Source organism: Manihot esculenta, chromosome 16 (assembly GCF_001659605.2).
Source record: "Manihot esculenta cultivar AM560-2 chromosome 16, M.esculenta_v8, whole genome shotgun sequence".
Taxonomy (NCBI): domain Eukaryota; kingdom Viridiplantae; phylum Streptophyta; class Magnoliopsida; order Malpighiales; family Euphorbiaceae; genus Manihot; species Manihot esculenta.
In genome coordinates this window covers 30,571,834-30,588,667 of record NC_035176.2, presented here as the reverse complement: position 1 = coordinate 30,588,667, position 16,834 = coordinate 30,571,834, and the positions used below count along the sequence as shown (strand labels likewise).

The following is a 16,834-nucleotide window of genomic DNA, read 5'->3' as shown; positions in this document are numbered from 1 at the left end:
TATTATTAACTTTTATTAAAATAATTTTACTTATTAGAAATTTAAAATACTAATCAAATAAATTAAAACATACTTCATAGTTTAATTACTACTCAATAAAATAAATTACTTAAGAAATAAGTAATTTTAAATTAAACAAGGCCTTATATTTCATTAGATGACGCATCACATGCCTCGTCGTTGTCAATTTCAGGTAACTATGAGTGGGAACGTTGGGACCTCAGCCATGTACCACTCTTTGAAAGCGTTGGATAATTATTAGTACAATGCCTAAAGGCTGAAGTTCCCAAAGTTGGAGCCACTGAATGGTGTGGAGGCAAGATAAGATCCTTTTGCATGCTTATGGGCAGCTTCTGGATTTCTTCCAGGAGCTGCTTCACTTTTGCTTTTGCCTTTGCCTCTGCCTTTGTGGTTTGGGGTTGTCTTTACAAAGGGAAGTACTCTTGTCCTACATTTGAGCCGTCGTGTTTGGAGTTTGGACCAGCCTTAGTTTCTTATTATAGAGGCTTGGCATTGTCTTCTTTTGAGCTAGGTGAATTGTCTATGTAAAGACCATTTTCTGTTTTATGGCTCTGGGCCTTGCATTCCTTGGGCCACTCTATTGTCAGTGATTCTTCTCTTCTGACAATATCTTTTGATCCTAATAACCTCAAAAACACTTAAGCTAAAGCCAATTGAATCCAACTCCTGACAAAATTTAGCAGGTGTTAAACGTGAACAAATCATTAAAAAAGAAGAATTTTATATTATAGAAAAAACAAATTTAATATTACCTAACATTCTTTCCCCACCATTATTGCAGCTGAAGCGTATTGAAGCTTTGACTTGGGTCGGTCCATTGACGCCCTACGAGAAGTTGCAAGACCAAGCTACTCAACCCATCACGCGATTCTACTTCCCCGTTAGAAGTGTCATTGCTTCCCTCTTCTCATCTGGCAACACTTTATCAACTTCTGCATATTTCCTCCATCAGTCAGCGTAGAGACCCATTTCATTTTAGTTCGATTCATCTTTCAACTCACCATCACACCCATCTCAAACAAAATTGGCTTCTTCTCTCACATATCTTTTTTGTAGGATAAACCCCAGCTGCAGCAAAATTGTTGATGAACATATACAGAACTACGCTTTCCTTTTTTTTATGTTCTGTTTATTTCCTCTCCTTTTTTTCCCGGAAATTTGCCGTTCATTGAAGTTTTGGTTCACGGACTATGCTTAGTCTAAAACTAAGTCGAGATGGAATATTGCAAATAGAAGGGATTGAAGTGGTATATAACTTAGAGATGCTGGTCCAATCAAAATACGTCTCTAATACCACTGGTGAACACAGATCGGAGGAGGGAGGAAAAGATCCCAGGCGAAATTGAATTATTCATCCAAAATGCTGGAATTCACTTTCTATTGTCACCAAAATACTGAAAATTACTTCATGAAACCACAAAAACAATAAAAGAAACAACATGGATTGGAGTTGGACATGGCAGCAATCTTTTGAGAAAAATTGATGACATTCAGCAGGATTGTCTAACATATTAGCTCTTTTGACAAAATCTCTTAACATATGATATCAGGAAAAAAACATACAGAAGGGCAGAACATTTACACATTTACAATTTTCCACTAATATTTAACAGTCTTTGAATATAAGACACCAGTCCATGAGAGAGATTATACTTCCAAAATATGCTTCTACATTAATTGCATTAGCAATCAATCTCCTCTATGGCTGTATCAAAGGATCATGATGACATCAGTATGGCAGTCAAGTCTCTGCAAAATATGTTGAAGTGACCAACCCCGGAAAAATTGATATCTTCCACACGCACAATGAGTCAGTTTCATATTGATTCAGTGCTACCTTTCCGATTCATCAGGTCATGGTAATACAATAGCACACACATAGGTTGACCAAGTATGCAGAAAATGAACCAGAAGATCATATTTCCCACCTGTCCAATTCAAAGCATCAGATCATGTCATCCCCACTTAGGCCTTCCACAAGTTGGAATGTCAGCATCTCAAATCCAGCTTTATATAGTTTGTTATTTTAACTTCAGGTCTTGTATGAATCTCGGTAATAGAAGTTGGTGATGACAAGATGACTAAGCTAAAATAAGCAAAGAAATAGATGTGAAAAAAGTAGACATACCATTGAACTTCTGAACTTGTTTTGGAGATAACTTGTTATCACGACCAAAGGAATCTGATTAGAACAGGCAAAGCAACAGAGTTTCATTCACATGTCCTGCATAATGTTAATACACTCTAGCGTAAACTATTTTTTTTTCTTTTATATTTTCTACATCTAGCAAGAGGCTCCTTGTTATATAATATTGGATGGCCAGAACAATCCTGTTAAAAATCCCCATTCCAGTAAGACTTCAATTTTGGATCCTAGTACAGTAATATTGCACTCAAATTATAATGATATCCACAATAAAATAAAATTAAAATACTTGAATTGATTACCTGAAACATTATTCCAATAAAAGCCCAGAGCTTGAACATGTGGCAGGGAACGGCAATGCACAACTGTTAAATGATATTGCACGCCAGTGTTAGCATAAAATGTAATTAGAGCAAGAAACTTAAGAGGAAAAGGCATAACAATGCGGTGCTAGTGCAAGCAGGTAACTACAAAACTCTTGACCATCAATTGAACTTTGAACGTAAAGGCTCAGAACATGACAGTTTATGCATGACTTAAATCCATTCATCATCTCAATGTCATGATAGAATGTAATCACAAAATGTTTTACAAATGCTTTTCCTCCAAAGCCCTATTCTCCATGAGAGGTTCAGAGGCTCAGTCCAATCCCTCAACTTTGTGTGCATTTTCAATTTAGTCACTCAACTTCATTTTCTTTCTTAAAGCTCCTCCAACTTTTATTTGACTATCATTAACATCCTTATCACATGCTATTGTAGGTTTCTAGATTGATATAAATTAAAAATTGTTTTTACTCTACTCCACTCTCTCCTAATAAAAAGTCTTTTATTATTTTTACTAACTATTAAATATATACTTTTAATCCTTTAAGTACTATTAAATATTTTTAATAGTTAATTTATTAATCTTTTACTTTTGATATCCATTTATTTTTATAAATTAAATATTAAAAAGAAATAGAATAAATATTAACTGCATAGTAATAATTCATAAATTTTATGAAGAATTTTTACAAATATAATTATTTCTAATTTTATACTTTATTAGATATTGTTATTGATCTTAAAAGTAATGATAATAATTCACTATTATGAAAAATAATTTAAGTCCTGTATCTAATTAAAAATTATTTAATGATTTCAAAAAAATGTAATAAATGATGAAATGAATAGGAGAATAATTAAAAAAATAATCTCCTTCTCATTTATATATTCATTTAAACATCTAATTTTTTAATGAGAGAGAGAAGAGAGAGAAATGAAATTGGGTGAGAGATGAGAGGGAAGAAAAAATAAATTTTCAATTGTGGTAACTTGTGAACCTTTCATATAACAAGGACTTCAATGATACTTAAATTGAAGTTGAAGGAACTCTAAGTAAGAATTAAAATTGAGCCATCATATTGAAAATATACTCCAAGTAGAAGGACTACAAGTGAAAATTAGCGTAAAATGAAAAATAGAATATTGCCAAATAGAAATGATGCCCAGAATACCTCGTGAAATACAGCTGAAACGAAAAACACAATAATTATGGCTATGCCCTGCATCATTGAAAAAAGATAGCAAGCAACAACCAACAATATGGTTAATTAGCAGAAGTTGGAAAGAGGAAGAATTACCCAAAAAAATAAAAAGAAAGATTCTAAAAAAGAATACTCAATGAAGAAAGATACTCTATGCATTATGTATTTTGGAGGCATATGGCACACAATAAAGCTCCCAAAGGAAAAATATGAAAAGATGATAAATGCAGAATACAAAGTCTATTGCACTTTAAGGTGAGAACCAGAGTTACCTTTGGTACTTTATGCCGTAAGCAGGGAAAGTAGATATGACGAACCATCCACTTATGAACAGGCTGTGATAAGTAAGAATTTCATCAGTAACAAATAGACCAACCTTCTGCATGTGTATTTGTGTCTGTCTTTATACATGTGCATGGGTGGATACACAGGCACAGAGACATGTGTGCTCACTCCTTTCTGAAACACCAGCTTATTGGGTATTCATTATCACAAATTGAATAGAAAGTGAAAGAAAACAGCATGAACAAAGCGATATGCATAATTCAGAAGCTGGCACATGGAAACACTGTCCAAACTTCAATATTTTTTTGCCTTCATGATTGAACAGTCAGGGTACGTAAACAGGACAATAAATCAGAGCTAGATCTCTTTTTTCCAGGTTTTAAAGTTCTTCAGTTCCCCCCCCCCCTCACATCTCAGAAGTAGTCGCAATACAGCAGGTTGCAGCGCAAAACAAACCACCTAACCCACAAACAGCACCAATATAAACAAATTTTACAGTTTCCCCCTTATTTCGCTGCGCAATTTAAACAACTTCATGGGCTTATCATATTAGAGTTCCAATACCAACTAAAAAGCATGAAACAGATTTCAAACAAGAAATGTCATGTCTGAACTCTGAACATAAAATGAATCAATGTGTTATATCAGGCTACATATCTGAGAACAGCTAACCCGGAAAGAGAAAAAAAAGCCCCAAAGATGCAAATCCCGCAAGAACCTTACATATAGTGAAGATAAAGAACATGTACTATGATTTCAGGTAGAAAAAAAACATACCATATTCCACATTCTCCAATACTGATGATAGCCACAAATCCGAAGACGCATATGACAACATTTACGAGTCAAGATAAGTGAATGATTAGAGAGATATACAAGAAGAAAAAATTACCCAAATTTATAGAACTTTTACCTCATCGACTGTTCTTGCATTCCACCAATCTTTATAGAACTCTCGATCACCAAAGCGAAGGAGCTCGGCAAGTATATTTAACCTGTATTGCATATGTAGGCATAATGTACCTCAAAACTTGTGTTTTTATCAAAAGAATAAACGCTTGTATAAGAGATAACCTTACTCTATGGTTCTCTCTCATATCAAAAGACCAAGAATTTTCTCCAAATGCTACAAATATATCAAACTAACATAGCTCTAATGGAATTTCCAAAGTAATAGATAATCACACAATTCAATTTAGTGGTTAGGTAGAACAAAATTAAAGGAATGTTCATTTGAAAGTGTCATAAGTACATTTGCTAAATATCTAAAAAATTATTAGAACCATCAAGATGTAGAAATGAGCCAAACATAGAACTGGTTGATTAAAGCAAATTTACCACAATTACAAACTAGTACATAAAACAGATGAGGTAAACATAAATAAAGCAGTTAGTCTACAATGATTTTCATAACCTTAGCAGAAACAATTATTAAAAACATCTCAAACGAAGGATAAAAATACTTTGTGACATTTGTTAGGGGGGAAAAGAAAAGAGCTCACCATAGGTGAAAAAAGCAGTAGAACATGCAGAGCCACACATATAAATTTGGAACTGAAAGCTTCAAAACTCTCTCAATGGCATATAAGAGGTCCCCTTTTAGAGGATGTTGTGAATTCTGGACAATAGGATTGATATACTGCAGATTATGCCCACAATGACGTTAAGAATGCATGTCCCAAATTCCCAAAACAGCAGAAACAATATGTAAATCTTTAAACATAAAGTTCTTACTTGTTCTATGATGAATCCCATAAATCCTGTAAAAATTATTAACTTGACAAATTGACGAACCACCCAACCCTTCCGAATAGAAGCTGTGCGAGGATAACTTGGCTACAATGACAAACCACAGGTTCAGAGAATCATAACAAGATCAGGACATACACAGTCTGAAAGCAGGCTAGCGAACAAAGTTCAAGTTGAGAAGAAGTATAATATATTGAAAGAACCATTTCAAATTTAGAAAATCAATGGTAAAAGGTAACTTAGCTCCTTTTTTTGTTTCTTTATGTATGACTGGAATTAATATAAATCAGTTAGATCCAAAACAGTTCAACTAAATCAAACATCATAAGCAGTAATATAAAGTGAATGAGCATTAATATATACTTGAGCTCCAAGAAATTAGTCAGCTACCTGGTAACATAATGTGGGAGCAACCATGAAGTAAACCAAACTCTTGAAGCTAACATCATGAGAATAAACTGCATTCAGAGTATTGGGTAGTGTATCCCCCTGTCATAAACCACATTGAATGAGAAAGGCTCCCTGGTTGGTTATCATAGCAGAAGATGAAAAACCCATCCAAGCTAAAGAATTTTTCTCCCTTGATTTGGTGTCACATGGGAAAAATTATTTGTAATTACAATTTAGAATGGTTTGATGAAGCTACGGAAGCAAACTCAATAAGCAGAAACACCGTAGTGCAAATATTGCATGCTCTTTTAGGCCCATATTTCTCAATTACCACTACAACCCCTAATAGGCAATATGATACATTTTACATGTGAAATCTAGTAAAGAAAACATAACTATCTCTCAAGGGCATATATCAATAAATTCTACAAAAGAGTACAATCTCACCTTATCAACTGAATTGGCAAGAGCTCTCATATCATAGTTTGTATGTGCATAAGATACCAATTTCAACCACACAATACAAGCAAAGAGCATCAATGTGACACCAGATAAAACAGCAGATTCACAACTGAAAAGATTAGTAAAAGAATAATTGAGAATGTTAGCCTCCTTGAAAATAGCCCAAAGAAAAATGAATTTAGCTATTAGGAATGCCTCACATCAGTACAAGTAAATTACCCTGAAACCCTTTCTAGCATTGCCACCAGTATTTGGGTAGAACAAGCCATGTAATGTAGGCAACTCCGATGACTAAACCATATATATTTCCATGACTTTCAATTGTTTAGTCAATATGTTTATATGCTTTCACGGGAATTTCTAATACTTCAAACAATTTTTTTTTGACACCATTAAAGTTTGGAAAAATAATTACTTGGTCGTTGGTTGGGTATTTGGTTTTGAAAAATACATTAAAATGTCCCCGACATTTTAAAAAGTCTACGAATTAATCACTTCGTTAATTTAGCCATCAAGTATTTTACTAGTCCCTATAGTTTTGAAGAACTCATTAGTTAATTTCTCAGATTTTTAAAAAGTCTACTAATTAGTCCCTCTGTATCAGGAGTATTTTAAACTTTTAACGGCTGAATGAATCTCCGACTTCAAAACAGAGGGACCAACTAATGAGTTTCCCTATAGCATAGGGTTTAAAAAGTAAATTTTCCTTAAAATTATTCTATCTATGCAAGTATAGTTTTTCAGTGAATCTAATTTTTAGCAGCAATTATGCTGTGTAGTGTGATTATTTATTTTATTTTCATAAAACAAAAAATAAATTTAATTATCAGAAAATATAGATGCTCTCAACATTTTGAAATATTATAAATAACAGCCACAAATGGATGAATTTTTGCAGCAGCAGCAACAGAAAAAGAAAAGTAAAAACCTGAGGATCACAGAAACAGGGTATAGAACTGCTGCTGAGGTGATGAGCACGTGAAAGAAAACAACAATCTGCAACGTTCAAATTTAAGTTAATTTTCCAGTTCCAAATGGCAATGACACAACAGACCACTATATTATTTTATTGGAAGAATTTTAGTAAAGCCCAGCTCTATTATAAGTAATGCACAAAATAACCGGAAAGGAAACACTTACTGGTTCAGATATATATTTTCGATACGCCAACTTCTCCACTAGATAGGCAGCAAGAGAGAGAATTGGAAGAGTAAGACTGCAATAGAAGCCATAATTCAGAGAATCGTTGTATTTTTGGTGTCAACTATTAACCAGTACCCAGAACACTCAAACAGATTATGCACAAAGAAATTCCTTCTCGATCAAATTTGGATTGGATAAAAAGCTTTAAAGATATGTTACCAGCACATAAGAAGGGGCCAATCTCTCAAGGACCTTGAACTAAACCAAAACCCAGTCTTAATTAACCAACCATACTGCAAAAATAACAAATGGATAAGCCACTTTATCCCATAAATTGTAAGAGGACATTTTCATAGATAATTTCATATAACAAGGATACCAACTTAGGCCTTGAAAACAAACAAGAAAAAGAATGAGAAAAGACGAATAAGACAGGAAGCAAATGTACTGATTCGTCCTTCAACTGAAGTTACTGAACTATAAAGTGAGAATAAAAAAGATAAACCTTCATTATATTTTCGATGATGAGCCTGCTGTTAACAGCAACAAGCACTACTATGCAGAGGTTAAAGAGACCTGCATGACTCTGACATAAAATAATACTTCATTAATTACTTCATTAATTAAGCATTCAGCATCTATCATAAAACACAATGTAAACGTGAAAGCACTTCTAAAGGTCCCTTTCATGCCACCGCCACAAACTGTTTATCCAAACCCCAACACTAGCTTAAAATTAATGGAATGGCCCCAACACCGTAACTTCACCAGCTTAGTAAAATAAAGGAATTCGCTACCAACCTGCCTAAGACAATCAACTCTGGAGCCAAAATATAATCTAAACAAATACAAACGAATTTTCACTAACCGTATAACAATGAAAAATAAATTAATAAATAACAACAACGACGAATTCCAAAGCCACTTGAATTTACGCACACGTTATGCATATAATGAATAATAAGAAGAGTAACAAGTAAATGCATCCGTTTACACGGTCCTTACTTGTTTAAATATTAAATCAGAGCTAAGTGGACTCTCCTTGAGCACCCGATGAGCCGGCACTGATGGCCGATACGTAAATTTAATATCCGACCGCCCACGATTCTCACGATTTTCAACTCTATCCTTGTCGTGGCCATAACCTTTTCCATTACTTCTCAAAGCATCCGATTCCTCCATAGGTTCTGGATCCATCATCATGTCGCCTCCAACATCAGATTCCAGCTGATCAATCTTCGAAGACAATTCAGCGGCAGCTCCCGCCGAGTTGGAGGAGCTTCGCCTCCGTCGAAGGGAGAGATTAAGATCCGAGGAGGACTGAGAGATTCCAGGAGTGGCGGTTGAAGTGGAAGTCTCGGTGGAGGCAGTGACATTCTCCGGCGTGTCGAGAATCGCCATTGGAGATGAAAATAGCAGAGATGGATAATTCTAGAGGAAGAGAAATGGCGCAGAAAGCATGTGCAGAATAAGAAAAAAGCGGTATTTAAAGCAAGAAGAGAATGTTGATGGAAAGAGAGGAGGAAAAGGGGAAGCGTGGCGGTGAAAGACAGGAAGAGGAGCAGAGAAAGAGGAGGACTTATATTTTATTAGATTCGGATTTTAGACTAGAAGGAACCGAAGTGACGAAATCTAGAAGATTAGCGATGAAGCCGTCTCGGTGTTTGACGTTTTAGTTGAACAATCGACAGGTAAACGCGGTGGTGATGGGGGACGTTAAGGAAAAGCAAAGAGGTGTACTGTACCCGTGTAAGAGTTAGGAAATTAAGCCGACAAAAGGATTTTTTTTTTTTTTTACGCTATTCGGTCTGATTAATTTTTATTTATTATAACAATTAAATCTTTGAAGTTTTTTTAAATTTTAAAAGTATTTTATAATTAAAATTTAAAATTGAAGTAATCGATTAAATAAGAATGGACCTGCCCTTAATAAAAAGAAAAATAGAAAATTTGACATTAATATATACTTGGATTTTTATAAGATCAATTATGATTTTAAATATGTATAAAATTTAATTTTAAATTAAATGGACGAATGTAGTGGAAATTCCTTATTGAATAATGTTATTCCTGCATTAAGGCAGGTCCTAATTCATGCAAATGGAGATTGGAACTTGATCCCCTGTGTTTGTTTTGTTTGATTTGATTTCCTTTGTATTGAAAACTGAATATAGCAATTTATAAGGCATAGAAGGAAGGCTAAATAAATGAGTAAATGGCCTTTTAAAGGAAGAGAGCAAACAAGCATGAAAATGCCTGTTTTCTATTTGAAGACCAACACCAGCGTGTTAATCTGCTTGACTCTGTTATTTTGAAAGAATTATTATTATTATGAGAGCTATTAATAATTTACATTCATATCAAACATTTTAAATTTTAAATGATAAGATTAATTTTTTTAATTTATTATAATTATAATAAAAAATTAAATCGAATTTAAAAAAATTAATTATAAATTATAAGTTCTATTAACTAATAGAATAGTTTTTAAATATATTTTATTATATTTTTTATTAATTTTATTATTTACTCACTATTTTTAATTTTGTATAATATTATAAATTTTTAAATTTTTTAAAATATGAAAAAAATAAAACTTTATAATTTAACATATAATATTTTATTAATAATATAAAATTTTAAAGATTATATTATAATTTCTTATTAATTTTTTAATTCAATTTAACTTTCAAATAAATTAAAAATGTTTAACTTTTACGTCTAAAATTTAAAATTAAAAGGTTTAATATGTATTTTTTTCACTATCCTTTATTATTATTATTATTAGTTTTTTATTATTTTTCCGATCGAGAAAAGTCTTGGCGATGTACTTGTCTGCCTGTTCGTAGATTTTGCTTTCCTGGAGTCAACGATCTAAACATGAGCTACGTCTGTGACTCAAAACTGTTTCCTTAGTTATAAAGAAACTCTTTAACAACCCTTTTTCTCTTTACAAAATCTTGGCTAAGTTATACAAGTTCTAGAACAGTCTGGAGGATTATTTTCTTTAAGGAAAAAATTTTACATAATATATATATTTATATTTTATAACGTTTACTGCACTTAAGGAAATTAATCAATCTCAATTTTAAGAAAAATTGCTTCTTCTTCTTTTTTTAAAATCTTATTAATATTTTATATACTCTACAAATTTATATATAATATTTTTTTATTAAAATTAAATAATAAAAAAATAAATTATTTTATTAGAAAATATTTTTTATTAAAAAAATTTCACAGAATCCAATATATTTTAATAAATTCACACCTTAAAATCACAAATTTATAGATAAGACATATTTATTATACATTATAGATACAAAATATATTATTTAAATATAAATTTTTAATCAAGGGATTTGTTTAATAAAACAAAATCTTAAGAATTTAATTTGTTTCAAATATAAAATATAGTAATTGGCATTATGGTTATTTTTGTTAAAATTTAGAAACTGAATATTTCAAATTGAAATAAATTTTATTTTATTTTATCTCTGCATTTTAGTTTTATTTATATATTAATATATTTTATAAGACAATCAAGTATATGCGAGATTTTATTTTATTAATAAAATAATTTTTTAATTTAAAATTTATATTTAACAAACAAATATAGTATAAGATATATAAACTTTATATTAAAAAGTGTATATTTTTATTTTATTTTAAATAATTTATAATATAGTTATTGAGATTTAATAAAATTATTTAATATTTATAAAGAATGTTGGATAAAAAAATACAAACATTTATAATAATTCACACTTGCATCACATACTTGAAATTTTAAATGATAAAATTAAATAATTTTAATTTATCATAATTATAGTAAAAAAATTAAATTAAATTAAATTTTAAAAAGTTAACAATAAATTATAATATAATCGTTAAAGTTTTATATTATTAATAAAATATATAATTTTTTAATTTAAATTTTATATTAAAATTAAATATATCTTATATTATTATATATTATAGTAAATATATTATAAATTTTTATTCTAAATAAATTTATATAAAATATCACAATGTATAATAAAAATATTTTATCAAATGCTTATATTTAATATTATAAATTATGTGTATATTTTTTATATTTTAAAAATTTCATTTTTATTAATAATATTTTAAATAAAATAAAATATTATATATTTTAAATTATAAATTTTTTTTTCATATTTTAAGAAATTTAAAAATTTATGATATTGTATAAAAATAAAAAAATTAAATAATGAGATTAAAAAAAGATATTATTATAATAAAAATATATATTTAATAACTATTTTATTAGTTAAATTGAGCGATTTAATCTTCTGAAAAATTGAAAATTTTAACTTTACTATCTAAAATTTGTAAACTATTTGTATTTTTTACACCAATAGCCCTATTTGTAATAAACATCTTTCAATTAACATTTAACTAATGATAAATTAAACAAAATAACTATTTTATTAATAAAATAAAAATTAATGACTAAAAATAAAGATAATAAATATACTTTTCTATTAATAAATGATAATTTAAACCTATTTTTTAATATCCAAATTAAAGTAATTTTCAATATTATATGAAATAAACATATTTCCTACCCCATTTGACCTCGACACAGCCTATATTATTGATCTCTTCAGCATACTTCATATCATAATGATCTAAGCATGCAAAGGTCAGATTAACCGACAATTTGTATAAAAATGTTTACATAATCCACTTGGATTTTGTCTATAGAAGTATTAAAATTGAATTGCATTACGGCAATTACAAGGCAAATTTTCGTACACAAAGAAATTAAGCCTATCAAGCAAACACATCCAGAGCATGATAATCCATCATATCTCCATTATCAGAACATGTGCAACAAAAATCCACAATGCCATATTTAGCAGCATTGCTAAATTTAAGATTTGAGAATCAAATATCACTTACTGATAGGCAGTCAAATTTAGATAGATGCTAGAACTAGACCTATAAAACAAGAATTTAAAAACGAACACAACAAATTCCAGGGATTTGTCTCTCAACTAATAATGGAATACAAAAACCTCATTAGAGAAGATCAGCAACATTTGATGGCAGCTCCTCGATCACCACATTATAGAACCTCTGGATGTCAAACAGCATCCTGTCATCATCCTTTGTCACAAAATTGATAGCAACACCTTTCCTCCCGAACCGTCCACCACGTCCAATTCGGTGGAGATAGTTCTCTGGCTGGGTAGGAAGATCATAATTTATAACAAGGGACACTTGCTGGACATCAATGCCACGAGCCAAAAGATCAGTGGTGATTAGAACACGAGATGACCCAGATCGAAATTCACGCATTATGATATCTCTTGTGTTCTGGTCCATATCACCATGAGTGGCAGAGACAGTGTGGTCTCTACTCCGCATCTTGTCCGTCAGCCAATCAACCTTACGTCTAGTGTTCACAAAAATAACACTTTGGGTAATGGCTAAGGTTTCATAGAGATCACATAGTGTCTCAAGCTTCCATTCCTCCTTCTCCACATTGACATGAAACTGCTTTATACCCTCCAAGGTGAGCTCATCACGCTTTACAAGAATCCTCACAGGTTTGTTCATAAACTTCCTTGTGATCTCTAAAGCCTCCGGTGGCATTGTGGCAGAGAACACACCAACTTGAATTTTTGATGGCAGAAGCTGAAAAATATCATAAATCTGATACAAAAGCAGGAGAAAAGAAAGGGATCAGCACAACTAATTTAACAGTAATAATACACACTAAAAACATGGTACTCATAATAGTTTGCATACTGTATAATGCATAATGCACACACAAGCAGACCTGCCAGTAAATATATTCCACACCATATATTTATGCATTTAGGAAATCTTTGTGAAAGACCAAGTGAATTCACTTTTTTTGTTTTAAAGTGCAAAATTGACACAAGTATCTGGAAGACAAAAAACAAAGGAATAAAAGAATAACCTGATCCTTGAAACCACGTGAAAGCATTTCATCTGCCTCGTCCAACACAAACATCCTGATGTAATCAGGACGAAGTGACTGTCTTCGCAGCATGTCAAATACACGGCCAGGAGTGCCAACAACAACATGCACTCCACTTGAAAGAATGCGTTGATCTTCACGGACACTGGTCCCACCAACACAGGCATGTACCTTGACACCAAGATAATCTCCAAGTGCCCGCATAACCTTTTCAATCTGTTGTGCAAGCTCCCGAGTGGGTGCCAGGACCAAGGCCTGGCACTCCACCAAACCATAATCAAGTTGTTGGAGAATACCAGAACAGAAAGTTGCAGTTTTCCCTGTTCCAGATTGAGCCTGTTGAATAACATCAAGTCCTTTGCAGAAGGGAACAATTCCTCGCTGCTGGATTGCTGAGGGCTTTTCAAAACCTATAAAAGCATAGTTAAAACTTTAAGCTTTTGACATTCCTATGAAGTAAAGGAGCAAATGAGTAGATAGTAGACGGAACACATAAATCCATTGAATTTCACGATGGCATGGATATAAAGACTTTCATGCTGCATCATTCAGTGGAAAATAAGCAGCACCATGCAGTAGATATAGGTTATCATTTTAATTATTTACCAAATTTAAAATTTAAAATGGAGCGAATTCAAGACCAAAATTATCAAACTGGTCGTTGAAGCACATTGTCTCTCTCTCTCTCTCTCTCTTCTTTTTTTTTTTTTATAAAAAAAATAGCTACACAATCTGCCTAAAATTTACTACCCCATTCCCACCTGATACAGCACCTGCCTTGTTAGGCCACTACTCAATTTCATCCCTGTACTTGATGGTAAAGGTCAATTTAGCTCATGTTTAAAGTTTTTACTCAAATTGACTTAGAGGTTTTAACTTAAGCTCAATTTAGCTAAAAAAAAAAAAGAAAATTAAGAAATTGATTTTTTTTAAATTTCTTAGCTAAATCAAGTAATTTTGTCCAAAAATCAAGAAACTGAGCTTCTCTATTTTCATCTAAATAAAAAAAAATAGCTAAAAAGATTGATTTCTGGGCTACATTAAGCTTAAATTAAAATTTCGGGCTAATTTCGATAAAAAGTTTTTAAAAAATAAGCTAAATTGTACATCTATTAAGTACACAGGTGAAATTGAACTTTTAGCCCTTTTCATTCTCATAGCATGCTCACTGAGCTTAGCGTCCAATTTTCTAAAATCAAACACAACCACTCTTACTTTTTGATTAGCAATTTATATGCTTCAGCATGAATCTTCACTACACTTAAAACCGATACAAGTGAGCCAGTGATCCTCCTATCCACCCAAGATTCATATTATTAGAGAAGAGTATTTACCTCCTCCAACCATAACTGGCTTAAAAGTTTTAAAATAATTCTAGTGTAGCTTTTGATCCCAACATGTGTACAAGTATTAAAAAATGAGCCATTACATTTGGGTCTAAAATCCCATCATCCCACTATAATTTGGTGAAGGTTTGACTTCCTAGGTATTCATACATTTTGGGCTTCAACTTGTCTTCTACAACATGAAAATTAACTTTGGCTTGAAAATATTACAATAACACGAGCGTCATCAAAAGATGAACTGGGGAAGGAAAAAGGTCAAGCAGGAGTAAAACTTCCAAATAGAGACACGTGTTTTACTTTCTCAGATTTTGTCTCTTATCCTCACATGAGGCAGGATAAAGTGGTAGAAAATAATGCAGGTTAAGGAGCATTTCTTCTGTTTTAATGATTCTTAATAAATTCAGCAATGGGCAAAGAAGGAGTGTGACCCATGTACCAAAGCACGAATAAAAAAAATCTAATGCTGCATTACAACACAATCTAAGAGAAAATACAGGTGCATAATTATTTTTACCATAAGCATAGATGCCCCTCAGAAGATTCTCTTGCAAACCCATAGAATCAAAACTATCATAAACTTCATCATAGGATGTGAAAAATTCCTCTCCTTCAGTTGTGAGTCTGTACCCATGAATTTATCAAACAAAGAAAAGTAAGTTGTGTGTTCTACTCACGAACCCAAATTTTACAGCAAAAGGAGCAGTTGCAACTTGCCAGGAACTAAAAGAACTTACAATTCATTCATTTTGGCATCATAGTGTTTCGCATCAAACTGGGATCCTTCTGGTGCTAGTCCAGCCATGACTGCAAGAACAACAGCAATTAACTCATATTGAGGGGAAAATCCAGTCATAACTTTCAAACAGAAAAAAAAAATTGTAAAATTTTATTTTTACATATGCCTCAATTTACCAATTTAATTTAGAAGAGTTCCTAAACTCTAAGGACTAAAAAAAAATCCAGAGCAATTATTCACACCAAATTCAACGACTAATCCACACCGTTATATAACAATTTACTAATCAAATAACAGAAACCAATAGTACCACAACTAAAGTAGAGTAAATACAATCATCATAGTGAAAAAACCCAGCCTTCCCCTAAAAGGCTTAATTGCATAACCATTTTTTTCGCAACATAGATTAGAAGAAAATCAAAACAAAAATGAATTGTTCCTAATCGAGAATAATAAATTCAGTTGAAAGCACTACATCCACACAAAATCCTGTTAACAGCAATTCGAAACCTCGCAGCAATTACCTCCCAAAGCAACCAATAGGTTAGCTAAAGGGAAAAAGAAGCCTACAAATCATAACGAAAAAAGCTCATCAACTGCAGCAACCATAAAAGGAAGATAACAGGATTTGGATCAAAAGTGACCGCTAGATCGAAGATAACGACGGCGGGGAAAGGAAAAGACCTGATGATCGGCGATGAGAGGATGGGCTTGAAGAAGAGAGTTTTAGCTACCTTGCTTGCTTGCTCGTTTTTGCTTGTTCGGAATTAGGATTCCCCAAACTCCTCGGATCTAAACCGTGTAGTTAAGTAAGAAAATCGATAACTTAACAACTGCAACAATAGCCAGCCAGCCCAGGGTTACATATAAAAGTTTTCCTTTTCCCGGTGTGGAGTGGATTTCCCTCTGCTTTTTCCCCTGGAAACTGAGTAGGCCAGGTGATGGATGGGCCTTCGACTTTCAAGCCCAATGCTCATTATTTTAGAAAAATTTACTATTTAATTTTATATTATAAAAAAATTATTACTTAATCATTTTATTTTAAAAAATATAT

At 31.9% G+C, this 16,834-nt stretch overlaps 2 protein-coding genes across 5 annotated transcripts; both read right to left on the bottom strand.

The window, feature by feature from the left end:
- Positions 1-1,479: 1,479 nt before the first annotated feature.
- Positions 1,480-9,500, bottom strand: LOC110603913 (diacylglycerol O-acyltransferase 1A). 2 transcript variants are annotated; one of them, XM_021741919.2, is made up of 16 exons: positions 8,730-9,498; positions 8,230-8,310; positions 7,944-8,017; positions 7,722-7,797; positions 7,510-7,577; positions 6,567-6,690; positions 6,120-6,218; positions 5,715-5,816; positions 5,483-5,619; positions 4,894-4,975; positions 4,758-4,778; positions 3,968-4,030; positions 3,666-3,713; positions 2,470-2,532; positions 2,150-2,203; positions 1,480-1,949 (listed from the first exon to the last, which is right to left on the bottom strand). In XM_021741919.2, exons 1-16 carry the CDS (start codon positions 9,123-9,125, stop codon positions 1,839-1,841), a joined length of 1,599 nt encoding a protein of 532 aa, XP_021597611.1. In that variant the 5' UTR covers positions 9,126-9,498; the 3' UTR covers positions 1,480-1,838. The 2 variants fall into 2 exon arrangements, with proteins under 2 accessions (XP_021597611.1, XP_043807919.1); XM_043951984.1 differs by lacking the exon at positions 3,666-3,713 and having other exon boundaries at positions 8,730-9,500.
- Positions 9,501-12,540: 3,040 nt separating this feature from the next.
- LOC110603503 (eukaryotic initiation factor 4A-14) lies at positions 12,541-16,640 on the bottom strand. Of its 3 annotated transcripts, none has more exons than XM_021741256.2 (5): positions 16,465-16,640; positions 15,779-15,848; positions 15,559-15,665; positions 13,678-14,108; positions 12,541-13,406 (listed from the first exon to the last, which is right to left on the bottom strand). In XM_021741256.2, exons 2-5 carry the CDS (start codon positions 15,844-15,846, stop codon positions 12,771-12,773), a joined length of 1,242 nt encoding a protein of 413 aa, XP_021596948.1. In that variant the 5' UTR covers positions 15,847-15,848; positions 16,465-16,640; the 3' UTR covers positions 12,541-12,770. The 3 variants fall into 3 exon arrangements, with proteins under 3 accessions (XP_021596948.1, XP_021596949.1, XP_043807932.1); XM_021741257.2 differs by having other exon boundaries at positions 16,515-16,637; XM_043951997.1 differs by lacking the exon at positions 16,465-16,640 and adding an exon at positions 16,305-16,326.
- Positions 16,641-16,834: the final 194 nt, after the last annotated feature.